At 46.0% G+C, this 19069-nt stretch overlaps 1 protein-coding gene across 4 annotated transcripts in view; it reads right to left on the bottom strand.

The window, feature by feature from the left end:
* LOC139753838 (dynein axonemal intermediate chain 4-like) overlaps nt 1–19069 on the bottom strand; it is a 39286-nt gene that overhangs the window by 5692 nt on the left and 14525 nt on the right. For 3 of the 4 annotated variants that reach the window (XM_071670749.1, XM_071670750.1, XM_071670751.1), the window contains 11 exons: nt 10992–11139; nt 10378–10479; nt 9881–9944; nt 7410–7498; nt 7069–7240; nt 6419–6534; nt 3219–3319; nt 2768–2905; nt 2318–2462; nt 1658–1766; nt 298–518 (listed from right to left, as the gene is read on the bottom strand). In XM_071670749.1, the coding sequence (XP_071526850.1) occupies nt 298–518; nt 1658–1766; nt 2318–2462; nt 2768–2905; nt 3219–3319; nt 6419–6534; nt 7069–7240; nt 7410–7498; nt 9881–9944; nt 10378–10479; nt 10992–11129 (1395 nt within the window). In that variant the 5' untranslated portion in view covers nt 11130–11139. The remainder of the gene's footprint in view (nt 1–297; nt 519–1657; nt 1767–2317; nt 2463–2767; nt 2906–3218; nt 3320–6418; nt 6535–7068; nt 7241–7409; nt 7499–9880; nt 9945–10377; nt 10480–10991; nt 11140–19069) is intronic. The other variant, XM_071670752.1, reaches the window with a different exon arrangement.

The raw sequence follows: 19069 nt of genomic DNA, 5'->3' as shown, positions 1-19069 counted from the left end.
TATTCACGTACGTTCCTCTTGGTACTCGTATCAATTCCGACAAGTCCACCAGAGGTACGCTTTCTATGGACGGTAACAATTCCAGTGTGCGAAGATCCCATACTTGATAAATCTAGGATTTTGTATATGTTAAAGTATAACTTCATACGGTACGATCTAGTAAGATCCGAGCAGCCTGCACCTGGTGTAAGGTTGGCCCTGAATCATGTTGATCATGAAGTAGCCTAGTCCAAGCATAGCCTAGTTTAGCTACGGGGTAGCCACCGCCCTGGAGAAACCCGGTGGTTCAACACTCACCAACAGAACGTCCCCAGCGGCAGTGCCCACTAGGTATGTGGTCTTGTCTCCCGGTCTGAAGTGCATGGCAGTGGCCGGCACCTGCTTAGGGAGAGGGAGGCCCTTCAGACCAGCACTGCTTCCTTCCTCCTTCGCCATCACCTCCTGTCGCCTCAGAACCTCGTCTAGCCCTCCAGCGATCCTGAGTGACAACCACAGCGGCAGGTGGACTTTCAGAAGAGCTGTTGAAGAGATGGCAACGAAGGAGACAAGTTCCAGTATTATGCAAGGCGAGAGAACTGGTGATCATCTAAGTTTGGGGGAATTACTTATTTATGACTAACCCTCCGTGTGTCGTCTGGAATGAACTACGTAACTGAAATGAACTAAACAACCATAATCTATAATCTACCAATATCAGTGTAGTTATGGGACTCTCTTAGGAGTTCCCAATGCGTTAGTCGTCCGGCCGGCCAGACGAAAGCAAACTTTTAAAAACGCGTCAGGAACAGAAAATAAAGGGCATATTCATTCACATCCATTCTCCAGCTGTCAAGTGTAATGCACAGAAACCATAGCTCTATCCACAACCAGGCCCCCCACAGACCTTTCCATGATTTTCCCCGAACGCTTCATATACCCTGGTTCAGTCCACCGATAGCACGTCGACCCCAGTATATCACATCACTTCACTATCCTGTGCACACATTGTGAAAGGCGTGCAGCTTTTATCTGCATCCGTTATACAAAAAATTATGTCTACACTGTATATACCTGTAGAAAAGACAAAAGCCAGCAACATTCTGAGGACCGAATAGGATGGTTGAAGAGAGGTGATGGCAGCAGAGTCAATTAGGTAGGTTTTCAACCCCATAGTCACTTCGAGAGAAGCAGAGGAACAGGCACTCCATATACAATCTGCGAGCGAGATTTAGGGAGAGATTGAAGTAGAAAATGTTTTTTTTTTTCATTTCCGAATTTAACTAGTTTACAGCTTCCCTCTTCCGAGTGTTCCACAGGTCCGAATCGAGAGAGAAGTGCTCAGTGCGAAAAAGTGTAAGAGTTAGGAGGGAAGGGAAAATGAGTGGTAGTAGTCTGGTGTTCGAAATCATCGACGTAAGAATGACTAGGGCAGGAGACTCAAGAAAAAGATTCTAAGGAGAGAAGAAAGAGTGTAGGTGACAGGACAGACCCCTGAGGGACACCATTATTGTTAGGACACGAGAGAGAAGTCTCAATAGCAATGATTACCTAGCAATGGACCAATTCGAAAGAATGGTACCCATTACCCATGAGAGAGAATCAGAGCCAAAGATAGAAAGAAAACAAAGAATTAAGCCACAGCTTCAAAGACTTCGATCTCCATAATTAACGAACTTACTAGTGCAGCAGAGGATGGTGTCCTTGATGAAGATCCACTCCTTCACCGTGCCATCCTCCGACGAAGACACCAAGACGTAGGCGATCTCGGAGCCGCCCATCTCAGGACACTACCGTTGCACACCAGTGGTGATCACAGCAGAAAATGGGTGAGAGTAAAATGCATCAAAGTCTTTCTAGAATTCTCTATAACCTTAACCTTAACACCTACTTATCGCACATTTGAGCATGACGGTGTTATCTCTAAGCACGAGGGCACGACCTTGAAGCACTTACAGGCCAAGTTAAAAGCCTAGCCATCATGACCAACGGGTCGTAACGTCGTTTTTAAGGGTCGCTCTGCCGTGCTTAAGGGTCATAAAGTTGTGATCAAGAGTTGTACCATCGTGCGCAAGGGGTTATGAAACAACCATGTCCAAGGGGATTGTTCATAAATCGACCAGAGAACAAGGTGGCCATTTATCGTTTTCACTGATGATACCCTTAATGTGATGTGTACACTGAATGAACGAATTCATATCGACGTAACACTTCCAGGTGGGTCAAATGGCATTCATGGACTAGTTTTGGCGCACCGTAAGTTCTCGTTCTGTCTACAAAACTCTCTCCAACACACCATAGGTGGTCGTCTCCACCCCACCCCCTCCTTACGTGGTCCTACCTGCATGTCGATGACGAGTCTTCTGAAGGAGGGAGGCCTGTCCCCTGAGGGTGTGAGGGTCCTCTTGGTGGCGCTGCTGCTGACCATCTGGGAGTCACGCCACTCCACAGCCCACACCGGCGAGCAGTGCTTGTCCAAGCTCCCACTGCAGGGGTGGGTGGGAGTTGGTCAGTGGATGCAAGTGGTGGACGGCAGTCAGTGGGTGCAAGTGGTGGACAGTAGGAGTTGGGAGTTCTGAATTATCAATCATGGATAAGTGGTCAGTCGCCATGGGTGAAAATGGACGTAAATCGTCACAGTTAATGGTTAAGTGATCAGCATCTAGGCACCTTGCACTTAAATGATGAAGCCAAGGGCTTCCCTGTGGGCGAAGTGCGACCCGCGATCTCAGTGCAGCCTGCGACCCAGCGGCAGATGGTCAGGGATGCCAACCGTAAGAAGGAGACTCACCTGGTGTCCATGACCAGCTGTGGGGTCGGGGTGTCCAGCTGATACACCAACAGAGTGCCGTCCAGGAGAGCCACACAGCAAAGCTGGGGCGCAGCGGGGCAGGAGCTGATCACAGTGGCTGGTCCCGGCAGGGGAAGCCTGGGGATTGGGGCAGTCGTTCAGTAAATCTCAAGTATTAGAATCCAAACTTGGTCAAGCTATTCTTTCGAATGCAAGATTCTCTACGGCTGGCGTACCGTGGCTGATCATCTGTCCTGGCGGGGGGATGGAGGCAAAGGGATTTACTGGGGTGCTAACAGCTCCAGGAGGTGGAGCCAACGCTATGCTAAAGTTTCCCCATCATATATTATACTACAGACCGAAGGGACATATAGAACTATACCATGAACCTGTCAAAAGTATTTTTGTAAGTCTGTGTTGACAGCCAGGTGAGGCATCTTATCCAGCTTACCATAGTTCGGGTTGACCAACCCTCTTGACGTTCCATCCCACCAGCGACCCTTCGGTCTGGCTGCCGAAGCCCAGCTCCCCGTACGTCGCCACCACCAGCCACTGCAAACACCAACATTATTATACTACCGCCACTAAGGACTTGTTTCTAACGCCTGTGGGGGCAAAACTACTTGCGCGAGGGTAATTACAAACGCCGTCAACAGCCGAAGTTTGCGATTTAATACGGAGGAGGGGAAACTTAAATTATCTTCCTTTGAAATTCTATTAGTTTCTCCTCAAAAACTAATTTTCTTGGGATTATTTGAAGGTAAATGCGAAGGAATTTCTCTTTCCATGATCGAGATTTGTTGAAATCATTCATTATTATAATTTGACAAGTCGTCCTAGGATTTTTAACATTTTACTCCGTTCTTTATTAATTTTAGGTATTGGTCGACAGCTATCAAGAAACTGGTCATTGATTACATAGACTGACATGATGGCGAGAACTGGTGATATACTATGATAATATTAATTTTTTTTCCAAACACGAAAAAGACAGAAGTCGATGCTTACAAGCGACGATAATTCAGAGTTCTGTAAATATCTAAACTTCAAATATTTGTCGTCCACACATTACGTTTGAACTATTTACATCCAAATTTATATGAAAATAGGAGAGCTCTCATGGTAATAACTTCCAGGGAAATTATCACAGCGAGTTTATAGGAGTTCAAACCTAACCTATCTCTCTGTGTGGACCATCTGTCTTATCGCGTATCATCTCCATGCATTGCTACTTCCTACTTACACTTCCTCCTGCACACAGACTTCCGCCACCTCCCCTTACAGTTTCGCTCCATACTGGTCAACCCTGATACCTATTATCACTACAACCCACCCCTTAAAGACCACAAGTACAAGTAACCTTCTCCTCAGCCACGAACTCATTTTTACGTATTTGTGATAACTATTTATGTGTTAAACTATCTCCTGTTCTGTCTGCTCTCGCTAAACTGTTCCTCCCGTAGCCCGCCCTCCTGAAAGCCTCCTTCGTTATTGTCCAAACTTCCTAGAGTCCCTCCTTACGCTGCCTGATACACAACAGCGCGCGCGCGCGCGTGTGTGTGTGTGTGTGTGTGTGTGTGTGTGTGTGTCGGTGGGGGGGGGGGGGGTTGAAGAAATGCTTTGTGTTATAGAAAATGGAAAGGCTTAGGGAACTTTGAAGCGGGAACTCTTCTAAGCAATAATTGCCCATTAGGTTTGGTTTGATGCGATTCTCAACATTTCTTATCATTAAAGTTTAGAAAATATTCACTTTACACAAAATCAAAGTGGTGAACTCTACCAACGTAAGGAAACAGCTATCTTGCGCTACGTCAATCAAACATTTCTGGTTAGGCTTTCAACTTATTTTCCTGTAAGCTTATAAAAAAGATAATCATGAACAGTGATATATATGGCATTAACAACCCTATAGGATAAATATAATTTGAAGTAAATGGCTCGGCACATACAGACTTGAGATTGCATGTAATGGGGCTTTAACAGTTTAATAAGTTACACAACACAAAGTTTAGATGTTTAGATTTCAAAACAAAACAACATAGTTACACCTCGACTGAAACACTGTATTTCAGTCGCGTTTCACATAATATTTCCATACTACTTCTGTGCTCCTTTCCCTGTGAGGGTTCGTTGACAAATTAAATGGCCCCACAAGATGTAGAATCCAAGTCACATAGACACCTTATATGTCTTTTGAACATTTATGGTAATTTATGTCTCAAAGTCCTGCATTTAAAAGGAAAATTAACCTGTATTAATTTGATAATTTCCTCGTGAGGAAAATAATGTCGTCCTGATAATTTTCATAAGCATTTGTCTATCCAAACATTTCCCTATGCAAATTATTAATTTTTTCATATGATTTTGCCAAACCTTTCACTTCTCATCGCTTTACATCTGGTAAATATTCTCTCATCATAAGCTGTGGGCATGTAATTTTTCGAAAGAAAAAACCAATAAAGTAATGAATTACTATTGTCTGTCCCGTTTCAAAAGACAAATGATGTAAATATTACTTCAAAAGAATATGGACCGAGGAAGGAATTTCAAAATGTACAAATCATAACGACAACTGGAGTAAACATTGTTCGATATGAATTTAAGGGTAGAGTTACTTTTATCCTGTACATTATATATATATATATATATATATATATATATATATATATATATATATATATATATATATATATATATATGGATAGAGTTGTGCGCAGGAGGATGGATGTGCTGGAAATGAGATGTTTGAGGACAATGTGTGGTGTGAGGTGGTTTGATCGAGTGAGTAACGTAAGGGTAAGAGAGATGTGTGGAAATAAAAAGAGCGTGGTTGAGAGAGCAGAAGAGGGTGTTTTGAAGTGGTTTGGGCACATGGAGAGGATGAGTGAGGAAAGATTGACCAAGAGGATATATGTGTCGGAGGTGGAGGGAGCAAGGAGAAGAGGGAGACCAAATTGGAGGTGGAAAGATGGAGTGAAAAAGATTTTGTGTGATCGGGGCCTGAACATGCAGGAGGGTGAAAGGAGGGCAAGGAATAGAGTGAATTGGAGCGATGTGGTATACCGGGGTTGACGTGCTGTCAGTGGATTGAATCAGGGCATGTGAAGCGTCTGGGGTAAACCATGGAAAGCTGTGTAGGTATGTATATTTGCGTGTGTGGACGTATGTATATACATGTGTATGGGGGTGGGTTGGGCCATTTCTTTCGTCTGTTTCCTTGCGCTACCTCGCAAACGCGGGAGACAGCGACAAAGTATAAAAAAAAAAAAATATATAAGGAGAGAGAGAGAGAGAGAGAGAGAGAGAGAGAGAGAGAGAGAGAGAGAGAGAGAGAGAGAGAGAGAGAGAGAGAGAGAGAGAATATATGAGAAAAAAGTAGCAGCATCAGCAACAATAAAAAAATAATGGCTGCTGGATGGAGACCCATGGTATAGAAGACGGCAACTTAACCTAACCAGACGGAGTGGTGAAACATAATGCATCGCCATAGGAAATGGCAACAGAAACCCAAAAGAGAATGAGGCTAGAGAGCAATGCGTTAAGATGGGAAGGTTTCAACACAGGCGCCCATACATTAGAAAACAGACTAGAGAACAGCACCTTAGAGCAACATTTGAAGAGGAGGAGGAGTGGGTTTAAGGCAGTACCTACTGGCGAGGTCCTGCAGAAGGTGAGGCAGTTGACACGTCGGCCTTGGGTCCTGGCGGAGCTGAACTGCCAGAGCGGCTGTATGCTGGCCCGCTCTGATGACATGCTCACTTTCCGACCTGTGGGAGGTGGCTGAGATCAGACTCTATACATACTGGGGGAGGAACAGACGAAAGAAATCCCTTACTCTATGGGAAGCGGATAACTTAAGGTTCTTCAAGCTCTATAATCGAAAGAAGGACATGAAACAACATGGCTCTATGATGGAGAAAGATTAATAGCTAGGCTCTGCCGTATGATAAAACAGGCTCTATACTATATAACTACATGGCTCTGTGACTGATCAAGGGAGCAGGCTCTGTGACTATGATCTAAGAGAGGCTGCATGACTTTACGTCCTTAGAAAGACTAGATCAAATGGCTACATGTTGTATAAGGTGGACGGGTTCCACGCCTTAACTGCCCAATACTCATTTATACACCTCTAAATACTGTGACTGCGTTATACCGCATATTGAAGTTACCGTGAATAATTATAATTTATTTATAACACCTCAAAACACTTAAAAAACAGGGGGGGGGGTTTAGTAAACTTCTCAAACAAGAATGTAATTTTGAAGTAGAGTGACCTCTGGTTTGCCGACGAGACTCACCTTCTTTGACCAGGCGTCGTCCACTGGTGTAGGTGTGGAGGAGGTGGAGGTTCTCGGTGGAGGAGAGTTGCCGCTCCACCCAGCCCAGGCCCCGCAGCAGCCTCGCCACCTCCACCCCACACACACCGTTTCTTCCACTGCTCTTCTTGTTGTTGTTGGTCTGCTTCTCCTGCTGGGGTGGAGCGGTGGAGCTCAGGTAACAATGTGGAATAATATTGTTACCAGAGTGACATTATAGAACACTTAGTGTGGATATAAGCTTACTTTGGGATGACGTTAAGCAGACGCTAAGCTGACATTAAGGTGGACACAAGGATGCCACTAGGCTGGCTGACACTCACGTCGCCGTCGTCAGCATCGCCGGTGTAGTAGAGAAGTGCGGGTTGTGACCTCCTACGGCGGGCAGTGTCCACCTGCTTAGAAGGCCGGGCTGAGGGAGGGAGAGGCAGGCACCATACTGTTATCATACTATCTACGTTATCATCACCGTACTATGTTATCCTCATACTATCTGTTATCAACATCATACTATCTACTTTATCAATATAATACTACCTATGTTATCATCATACTATCTACTTTATCAATATCATACTACTTATGTTATCATCATCATACTATCTACTTTATCAATATCATACTATGTTATCATCATCATCATACAACCTACTTTATCACAGTACTATCTACATTATCATCCCCCATACTGTCATCATATTATCATGTTATCATACTATGTTATCAACCTCATACGCCGCACTCCACACATCCCAGGACTCAACGCTCTAGACCTCCACAAACAGGATGAGTGAACACTACGAGGGCGATGTACGCCCTTCCCGCGTCGCACGCACACCTTCCTGTCTGCAGTCTTAGTTCCCGTAGGCACCCTGAGATGGCGCGCGCGCAGCACGGCGGCGTTCTACAACCGTAGTTCATGTCATCCCGCCCAGATGGCGTACGCGGCGTTGACCTTTGTCAAGGGAGCAAAGCTCTCTCTCTCTCTCTCTCTCTCTCTCTCTCTCTCTCTCTCTCTCTCTCTCTCTCTCTCGTGTGGCGTGCGTTCAGAATGGAACGGGGCTCCTGGTCAAAAAGGCATCCAGGCAGGGGTGGGGAGCGACGATGCAGGGGGAGCGGTGGCGCTACTGTGGGAGGGAGGCGGAAGACGTGGTCCCACACACAGTTTCGCCAGAAGGGAGGCGAGAGGACCTGCTGGTCACCCACATCCCTCCCTTTCCTCACATCCAGCTGCGGCGGGGGGAGTAGGGCAAGCCGGAGCCACACGCCTCGGCTGATGATGGAGGAGGAAACAGCGCCGGAGATGAGGTTGGTCAAGGAGCTGAAGGCGCGCGTCAGAGACGCCGCCGGGAGAGAGAGAGCGAGCGCGCGCGCGCGGATGTAACGATGACTGCCGACTCTGCGCAAGGAAACATAGCGTCCGTTATCAAGGTCATGCTACGCCCGCCACCTGGGTGTGGTGACGTGAACTACGGCTGTAAACACCGCTGTGGTCCACGACACATGGAGGAAAGGGGGGACGGCAGGGGCACAGTGACCGCCAACAAAATGGGCTTTGATGTAACACATGCATGCGTGCGTGCGTGCGTCTTAGTTCATAACGAGGATATGAACGTTATCTCTCTCTCTCTCTCTCTCTCTCTCTCTCTCTCTCTCTCTCTCTCTCTCTCTCTCGTCAGTGCGCGCGTGCGTTCAACACAAAATATCGTTAACGCCAATCGTTGAACTCTTACTGAAAAAACTTGAAGGTCACACGATGTCACTCAAAGAAGGCATGATTAAATTTTTTAAGAGGTCAGAGGTCACAGGAATCCAAGCTCCAGGAGACTATTGACAACCAAGAAAATAATAATAATAATAAAGATAATAATAATAGATAATAATAATAATAATAATAATAATGAATAATAATAATAATAATAATGAATAATAATGATAATAATAATAATAATAACAATAATAATCTTTTTTCTTTCATACTATTCGCCATTTCCCGCATTAGCGAGGTAGCGTTAAGAACAGAGGACTGGGCCTTTTAGGGAATATCCTCACCAGGCCCCCTTCTCTGTTCCTTCTTTTGGAAAAGAAAAAAAAAAAAAAAAAAAAAAAATTGAGAGGGGAGGATTTCCAGCCCCCCGCTCCCTTCCCTTTTAGTCGCCTTCTACGACACGCAGGGAATACGTGGGAAGTATTCTTTCTCCCCTATCCCCAGGGATATTATTATTATTATTATTATTATTATCATTATTATTATTATTAATAATAATAATAATAATAATAATAATAATGTATTTGTTTGTTCATTACTGTTGTAAATAAGAACAGTAGATAAAACCTGGACGTGTTCCTTTCTTCATACCAGATACCCCGACGTCTTGAGGCAACCTCTTGTTTATCCGTCTGTCTGTGTCTGTATTACGCTTTTTTCCAGGCCGGTGAAGAGATTGCGTGTGAGCATCGCCGGAGAGCGTCGCTCAAACACCAGGACGTGACCCCGACACAGACCACGTCGCCCCCCCGTGGTCGCCCAGGCAGATTGACTTGTCCAAGTCTGTTAGTTTCTCACAGCAGCTCCCGTCATGAAGTCAATTTACGTCCGTATGTATCTAACAGACTTATCCTTTTACCTGTCTGTCTGTCTGTCTGTCCCTTGTCTTCATGTTCGTCTATATTCTCTCTCTCGCGCTGTCTCCTTCTCTCTCAAACACGCCTTGTGTAAATACATGTTCACCTGGTCTATAGTATCTATATGCTATATCCTCTCTAGTTATACTATATCTAGTACAATATTTACCCATCATCCTGAGCTTCTCATATTCATCGTACAGGTCCCACTGTGTGGCTAGGCTGCCCGTGTCCTGCCAACACACAAGACAAACACTATAATAATATTGAAAAAAAAACTTATAGAAAACGAGTACCAGTTCTACCTCTTAGAAAGAAAACGATGTGAACACATCATGTTGACAAAATTTACACTGATGATGAAAGTGAAGTTATAATTAAACAAAACAAAAAAAAAAAACTTAGGCGATTCATAAAGAGACTTTTAATTCACTATTGTCTTTCAAGTTGTTAAAGTAATTAATTTAAGCAGTCTGCTTATAATATACTTAATGTCTGTAAAGTCGTAATAGGACTTTTTATTCAAATTATTTCCAAGATTAAGGCGGGATTTTACAGACCGTATGTCAAAGATTATGACATATGACTGAAAATTCTCTCTCTCTCTCTCTCTCTCTCTCTCTCTCTCTCTCTCTCTCTCTCTCTCTCTCCTCTCTCGTGACCTACCTTATACTGTACTGCTGACTTCTGAGTGGTCTTGTCCACGTAATACTTGGGCAAGGTCTGGCACGTGACCTCCCGCGTCCTGACCTCCCGACCCTCGCGCTTCTACGCATACCCAAAAGAAGAGGTCAACTCAAGTCAAAAGGATCGTGCTGAGGGCACGGCTCAAAACCAACTTAAATGAAGGAACATTTTGGACTTAGTTAAATCTAATTTCAACTTCGGTCGACTCGGTTTCAACTTGGGTCAAACTTCATTTCAGGTCAAACTTAGTTTAGATACACGAAGTCCAAATCAAGTCAATTAAGCTTCTGTAAAGTTCAGTTTAGATTCAAACTTTGAGAAGATGACATGTAAGTGTGATTTAACTCACACTGAATTCAGGCCAGACTGAACAAGGAAATTGTTCATTGGGTGTAGGTGTTTGCTTGGGTGTAGGTGTGTTTATGTGTGTAGTGGTGTTATCTAGGTGTAGTAGTGTTACCTGGGTGTAGGTGCGTTACCTGGGTGTAGGTGCGTTACCTGGGTGTAGGTGCGTTACCTGGGTGAGGGGGCGTTACCTTGGTGTAGGTTCGGTACTTGGGTGTAGGTTCGTTACCTGGGTGTATGTGCGTTACCTGGGTGTAGACAGACCACTGGGTGACGTAGGTCTGGGAGGCGGGGTCTAGAGTACTGACGGAGGTGTTCTCCTGCAGGTACAGCAGGAGGGTTGGCGTCTCCTGCAGGCGGACCCGCAGCACCGGCCGATCACTCATGCTCTACCTCCTGTGGAGGAAATGTGGGGGAGGACATTCGTTAGTAGGGAGGTGGGGTATGGAATTCTTCATTCTCGTCTTATCCTGCTCACACTTCATCTTACCCTTCTGTCCGTCTCTCTATGTCTCCCTCTCATTTATATATATATATATATATATATATATATATATATATATATATATATATATATATATATATATATATATATATATATATATATATATATATATATGTGTGTGTGTGTGTGTGTGTGTGTGTGTGTGTGTTTATATATATATTCCTATGAGTCCATCGGGAAATGAAACACGATAATGAAACACTTATCGTGTTTCATTATAGACTCATAGGAATATCTTGATCACGCGCAAAATTGTGATCCTTTCCTATATATATATATATATATATATATATATATATATATATATATATATATATATATATATATATATTTATTTATTATTATATTCATTTTGCTTTGTCGCTGTCTCCCGCGTTAGCGAGGTAGGGCAAGGAAACAGACGAAAGAATGGCCCAACCCACCCACATACACATGTATATACATACACGCCCACACACGCAAATATACATACCTATACCTCTTAACGTATACATATATATATATACCCACACAGACATATACATATATACACATGTACATAATTCATACTGTCTGCCTTAATTCATTTTCATCGTCACCCTGCCACACATGAAATAACAACCCCCTCACCCCTCATGTGTGCGAGGTAGCGCTAGGAAAAGATATATATGTATATATATATATATATATATATATATATATATATATATATATATATATATATATATACATATATACCTTGGCTACTCTCTGTCCTTGTGTTGGAGGGTTGGCACAAGAGTTCCCCCAGAGCCGTTCATGCAAAAGAATCCTCAGATCCCCAGCCAAGCATGAAAGACGACTCCTGATTGCATTTTAAGACACGAGACAAAAACGCGACCTCGTTAGCACATGACATTAACATGACCAAAACATATAAGAATTAGAGTAAATATTAAGGCAAGGGGGTCAGGGGATTGGAGAGAGGAGTGGTCGGTAATTTCATGTTGATTCTGAGGAAAAGACAAATAGGTTGAACGAGGAGAATTGCAGAGAGAGAGAGAGAGAGAGAGAGAGAGAGAGAGAGAGAGAGAGAGAGAGAGAGAGAGAGAGAGAGAGACGGGAAAGATAACGCTGAATAATCAAAGGGAAAAGGAAAATTACAGGAAAGGAAAATGGCTCCTTGTGACACGAGACGAATGGTATGAACTACCCCCCAGCCTTACCTCCCCTCCCCAGCCTTACCTCCCGTGCGAGACCTGGGTTTAGCGGATACAATGCCGACTTTGGGTCAACGCCACGACTCTCGGGCCCCCGAAGCCCCCCCAGCAAACTGAATTATGATGACCTGATACCCGGTAGTTACCTGACGGTGGAGAATTAAACCCTGGCTTATACGCTAATACCTTTTAGGGGAAGGGCGTCCACGGATCACCCTCCTCCTCCTCCAGGATAGGATGGCTGAGGAGGCGGAGGCACGCGAGGAGGAAGAGACGAAAATCTATTTACCCAACCCATAGACTATGACGTCCTGCTTCTCAATCAAGTCCTCCAGTTACCACCCGATAAGACACACATGATGCAGGATCGACGAGTGGGCTAGGGTCTCTAGATGAGACGACACATATGGACCGAGTCTTAGGAATGAGTCCTAGGAGGGCGAGTGAGATTCCCTCCACACATGGGAGAACGTGATCTATCTAGAGTCCAGAGGACGCGTGACAACATCCACAGAGACACGAACGATGCGACACTAGTGTTACACCTGAGACAACACTCGGTGTGACGGTCATAAGAGACAGCACATGTGAGGATTCGTAACACAATGTTTGGTGACCACAAGGCATCACCCATGACTGTTCTCACAGACATACAGGATACAATCATCTAACATTGTGAGACACTGATACATACAACCTTACGAGAGATATGACACATACAACATGACGAGGAACATGACACATACAACATTAAGAGGAACATGACACATACAACATTAAGAGGAACATGACACATACAACATGACGAGGAACATGACACATACAATAAGAGGAATATGACACATACAACCGATTATGTGTCACACAACAAACTACGCGTTTGTATTACCTTCATAATAGCAGCCGACATGGTATAGGCAAAAAAACATACTCCAGTCTTGAATAACATAAAAAGAGCAAGGAAAAAATGAAGAGGTCCTTAGGTGTTGGTCGGGGTGACGCTTGAAGATGGATATGTTATAACAAGAAGGAAGGACAAAAGAAAAGAAAAAAGAATTTGGTAGCTTTGCTGCTCGAGGAAAGAAAGAGGCTTCTTAACGGTCAATCCTCGTGTGGCTGGTCTTTGCACACAATACCAAGGGAAGCAGCAGGCAGACAACGTGCTGTGGGTACAGATCTTCAAGGCTGGTATACACACACAAACAGACAGACAGACACACACACACACACACACACACACACACACACACACAAGCAGCTCACGAAAGCAGTGGCTGATACGTTGCCTTTAGAACAGGAGAGAGGACAGCAAAATCACGGTAGTTGGAAAAGGATGGTTAAGGGGAAGAGTTATACGAAGAACTGAGGTGGTGGGGAGGATGCAACAGCTGCCCTAAGTTTTCGCTGACCACGTGACCCGACTTACCAATCGTCTCCCATTTTCTCTTTCATAAAGAATATATGCAAGAAAACGTGAGAGAAAAAGGAAATCGCTGGAGAGCCTGAGCGTGCCGCCAGCGGCTCCGTCAAAGATGTCAAGAAACACAATGTTGTTGTGGTGGTCCCGGGGGGTCATCGTGCAGCTGAGCCTGAAGAATTGACGTGCGGGTTCAGAGATTATACCGTGTTAGGTATAATACTTCCCACGTATTCCCTGCGTGTCGTAGAAGGCGACTAAAAGGGGAGGGAGCGGGGGGCTGGAAATCCTCCCCTCTCTTTTTTTTTTCAATTTCCAAAAGAAGGAACAGTGAAGGGGGCCAGGTGAGGATATTCCCTCAGAGGCCCAGTCCTCTGTTCTTAACACTACCTCGCTAACGCGGGAAATGGCGAATAGTATGAAAAAAAAAAAAAAAAAAGGTGATACGCGTCTCTCCCACGACTAGCGATGCACGTCGTCGTACGACTAATGGTGAACTTCGTCGTACGACTAATAACGCCCGTCGTCGCACGACTAGAGGTGCGCTTCCTCGTGCGACGGGGGGGTCGTGCGACTGTTGGTGAACTTTGTCGTACGACTAATGACGCCCGTCGTCGTACGACTAGTGGTGAACTTCATCGTACGACCAATGACGTCCGTCGTCATAAGATTAGGGACTAGTTTGGTCGTAATGAATAGAGACGCACTCTGTCGTACGACCAGTGACGCGCGTTGTGGTGCGAATGGTGATGCTTGTCGCCGTAGAGATGGCGAATCCCTTCGTCGCATGCGTCAATATGCAGGTGTTGAGGGCGATCACAGAACACAACACGCGGGCGACGTACGATAAATGTGAACTGTGTTGCTTCGTGTTTAGTCTCCCACCGTCAACCCCCCACTTACCTTCCTTATTCATCACTTCCCCTCTATGCATGTCCCTCTGTACACACACACACACACACACACACACACACACACAGGCCTCCGTGGTGGAGTGGTTAGCTTGACTGATTTTGAGTCCATCACGTGCCCGTCCGGGGTCGGGTCTTCACGGGTTCGAACCCTGGGTACAGTAGTCGACCTTTTAGAAACCCATGTTCATCCTGCTCTCAAGGTTGGTCGATGAATAGGTACCTGGGTTAGGATGATATATATATATATATATATATATATATATATATATATATATTATCCCTAGGGATAGGGGATTAAGAATACTTCCCACGTATTCCCTGCGTGTCGTAGAAGGCGACTAAAAGGGGAGGGAGCGGGGGGCTGGAAATCCTCCCCTCTCGTTTTTTTTTTTTTTTCCAAAAGAAAAAACAGAGGGGGCCAGGTGAGGATATTCCAAAAAAGGCCCAGTCCTCTGTTCTTAACGCTACCTCGCTAACGCGGGAAATGGCGAATAATTTGAAAGATGTATATATATATATATATATATATATATATATATATATATATATATATATATATAGACACGTCACACCTTCATCAAACCATGGTAGACCACAACAGATCTGGACGCATCCCATCTAGGTTACAGGCCATAAGGAATACGGTAATCAAAACACTGGTATCAAGTTGTGTGTTGTAAGGCTTTTCAGATTTGACAAGAAACGTGTTCGGGTCACTAACAGGCCAAATGTCTAGGTCACAGACAGACATGACGTCACCTTGGGTCACTAACAAGGCATCAGACAAGACCACAAACACACAGGGGTCACCGACCAGCGACGCGACACCAAATCCTCTTTTGATGATCAAAGGAGTAAAAAAAAATTTTTTTCTTCCCTTGAATCTTATTCGTATCTTTAAATAGAATCATATCTCAATTATGACCGAGATGTACATAATTTGCCACACCACTTATACATTTTTGTATACCTAATGTATACGTATGCCCAGACATACAGATATACATACACACGTGCACATTATCACTGGGTAAGACACTTGGTATATACACATAAGGAAGACTATCTAAGGTTCGTCTTCATGGAGAATTAAATCGACCTCGAGGGACAACTAGAGATTAATGGTTGGCATAAAACTTTGAAAGACTAATACTATGATGTAGTCTATTGTTGAAGATAATTACTCACTGGACAACAGTCTGTAAGGATCAATGTAGGGTCTTTGTGTGTGGGGCGCCCGACCAAAGGTAGGCCATCCTCCACCGCCATTGTCTCACTACCGACGGAGGTCCTTTGAGTAGCACCTTTTCGCACCAGGTTCCTCAGTCACTGTCACACCACCTTCCCCTGGCTCCACCCTCGCCACCTTCCCTTGGCTCTACCCTCGCCACCTTCCCCTGGCTCTACCCTCGCCACCTTCCCCTGGCTCTACCCTCGCCACCTTCCCCTGGCTCTACCCTCGCCACCTTCCCCTGGCTCTACCCTCGCCACCTTCCCCTGGCTCTACCCTCGCCACCTTCCCCTGGCTCTACCCTCGCCACCTTCCCCTGGCTCTACCCTCGCCACCTTCCCCTGGCTCTACCCTCGCCACCTTCCCCTGGCTCTACCCTCGCCACCTTCCCCTGGCTCCACCCTCGCCACCTTCCTCTGGCTCCACCCTCGCTACCTTCCCCTGGCTCCACCCTCCCCAACTTCCCCTGGCTCACCCTCGCTACCTTCCCCTGGCTCCACCCTCCCCAACTTCCCCTTGCTTTACCATCGCCACCTTCCCCTGGCTCTACCCTCGCCACCTTCCCCTGGCTCTACCCTCGCCACCTTCCCCTGGCTCTACCCTCGCCACCTTCCCCTGGCTCTACCCTCGCCACCTTCCCCTTGCTCTACCATCGCCACCTTCCCCAGGCTCTACCCTCGCCAACCTCCCCAGGCTCTACCCTCGCCAACTTCCCCAGGCTCTACCCTCGCCAACTTCCTCAGGCTATACCCTCGCCAACTTCCCCTGGCTCCACCTTCGCCAACTTCCCCAGGCTCTACCCTCGCCACCTTCCTCAGGCTATACCCTCGCCAACTTCCTCAGGCTCTACCCTCGCCAACTTCCCCAGGCTCTACCCTCGCCAACTTCCCCAGGCTCTACCCTCGCCACCTTCCTCAGGCTATACCCTCGCCACCTTCCCCTGGCTCCACCTTCGCCACCTTCCCCTGGCTCTACCCTCGCCAACTTCCCCTGGCTCCACCTTCGCCACCTTCCCCTGGCTCTACTCTCGCCACCTTCCCCTGGCTCTACCCTCGCCAACTTCCCCTCCCACGTCTACTCTGTAGCTTTCCCTCACTTCTTCAGTGCAGTAGTGTTTGTTCTCTTTCTCCTCTTTTACTGATAAAAGTCCGGCTTGTGCCCCGGAGAACTGCCCCCTACCGTGCCCCAGACATCAGAGGGACCACGTAACCCTCGACAAGCCACTGTGACACACGACTACGGCGTGGCCGTTGACAACTTAAGGGTCGGCCTTTTACAACGTCTGTTTCTTCCCCTCCACCGTTAAGCTCTGGAACTCATTCCCATCTCACATCTCTCCTAACAGAAACATCCTGACCCATTTTGAAATAAAGTTTCCTCCCAAAATCACCGATTTCTTTATTTTTCGCCTCCTTCTGCTCCAACTCCTCAGCCTCTTGGTGTTTCAGTAAGGTCTTCTAGCCTCGCTGAGGAGTCTACCTTGTAACTGGAGACTACGATGGGAAGTTAGACTCCACCTGCTCCTCGAGTTTACATCGCAAGTGGAAAGTTACCTTCAGTGAGGCCGTTATTACTGGGAGTCCACTCTAAAGGAGTTTACCTTTCCCTGCTACTGGAAGTAGAGCAAGCAAGCACCAGCCTTTCAGAAGGAGATCCTAGGTAAAAATCAGGACTTTACGATAAAAATTCGTCCCTGGGGGTAATTATATGCAAAATAATTCATGTAATACATTCATAATTACCTTCATCATTACATACGCCAAATAATTTATGTAATACACATTCATAATTACCTTCATCATTATCAACACAACAGATCAATGGTGTGTTCATCACCACGACAGTAATGAGGCTGCTGCTCCCACCACGAATTCATTTGCCACTGGCTGTACAAGTTACTGTCCTCACACACACACTTAATGTCTCCATTTATTGCTGGTAATTACAGAGTCTGGAGGTAACAGGCTGGTGGGATATACGTCTCCCGACCCGCGACCCGACATCTCACGGCCACAGAGTCTCTGGTATATTACGACAATGACTTTTTTTTATGTAGACACATCAGACGACCTGCCTGCGGGCGACCGCTCTCCCAAAAGACGTACCCTAAGACGACCTATCGCCAACGACCAGAATGAGAAGACCTGTCCTAGACGACTTACTGTCGACGACCCGTCCCAAACGACCAGCCCAAGACGACCCGTCCCAAACGACCAGCTCGAGACGACCTGTTCTAAACGACGTACCGTAAACGACCCGTCCCAAACGACCAGCCCGAGACGACCTGCCCTAAACGACCCGTCCCAAACGACCAGCCCAAGACGACCCGTCCCAAACGACCAGCTCGAGACGACCTGTTCTAAACGACGTACCGTAAACGACCCGTCCCAAACGACCAGCCCGAGACGACCTGCCCTAAACGACCCGTCCCAAACGACCAGCCCGAGACGACCTGCCCTAAACGACCCATCCCAAACGGCCAGCCCGAGACGACCTGCCCTAAACGACCCGTCCCAAACGGCCAGCCCGAGACCGACCTGCCCTTAACGACGTACCGTAGACGACCCGTCGCAAACGATCAGACTGAGACGACCTGCCCGCCCCAGACATGGTGACCCCCTCGACATCTGGCACAGTTTGCAAGACTTGGGACGACAAGATGGGTCGAGTCAGGGATGCAGAGATCTATAGACAATGATCGACTCGTCTGTTTGCACCCGCCCTTTGATACAGCAGTGCCAAACCTTGCTCTCTGGAGCACAATGACAACATTTCTTACTCTCGTCTTCAAAATGTTCACTGGAACATAAAACTATACGCCAACACGCGTGTTCTGTCGTCCACCTTCCATTTCCAGCATACGATTCATGCAAAACGAACTAGTTATTTTTAACTTTATATCCTGTCTTTTAAAAGAAAATAATCCTGCAGTATCTATAAGATTTTCTTTTTTTTTTTGTTCATTTCTCCACACAAGACGCCGACTGTGCTGGATAAACAGTATCTAACAGAAAAATAAAATGAGACGGATAAATTATACAGTAGTATTGTACAAAATAAAAGACATGACACTGACAGAAG

Source organism: Panulirus ornatus, chromosome 15 (genome assembly GCF_036320965.1).
Source record: "Panulirus ornatus isolate Po-2019 chromosome 15, ASM3632096v1, whole genome shotgun sequence".
In the NCBI taxonomy this organism is placed as follows: Eukaryota; Metazoa; Arthropoda; class Malacostraca; order Decapoda; family Palinuridae; genus Panulirus; species Panulirus ornatus.
This window is presented reverse-complemented; position numbering and strand designations above follow the sequence as displayed.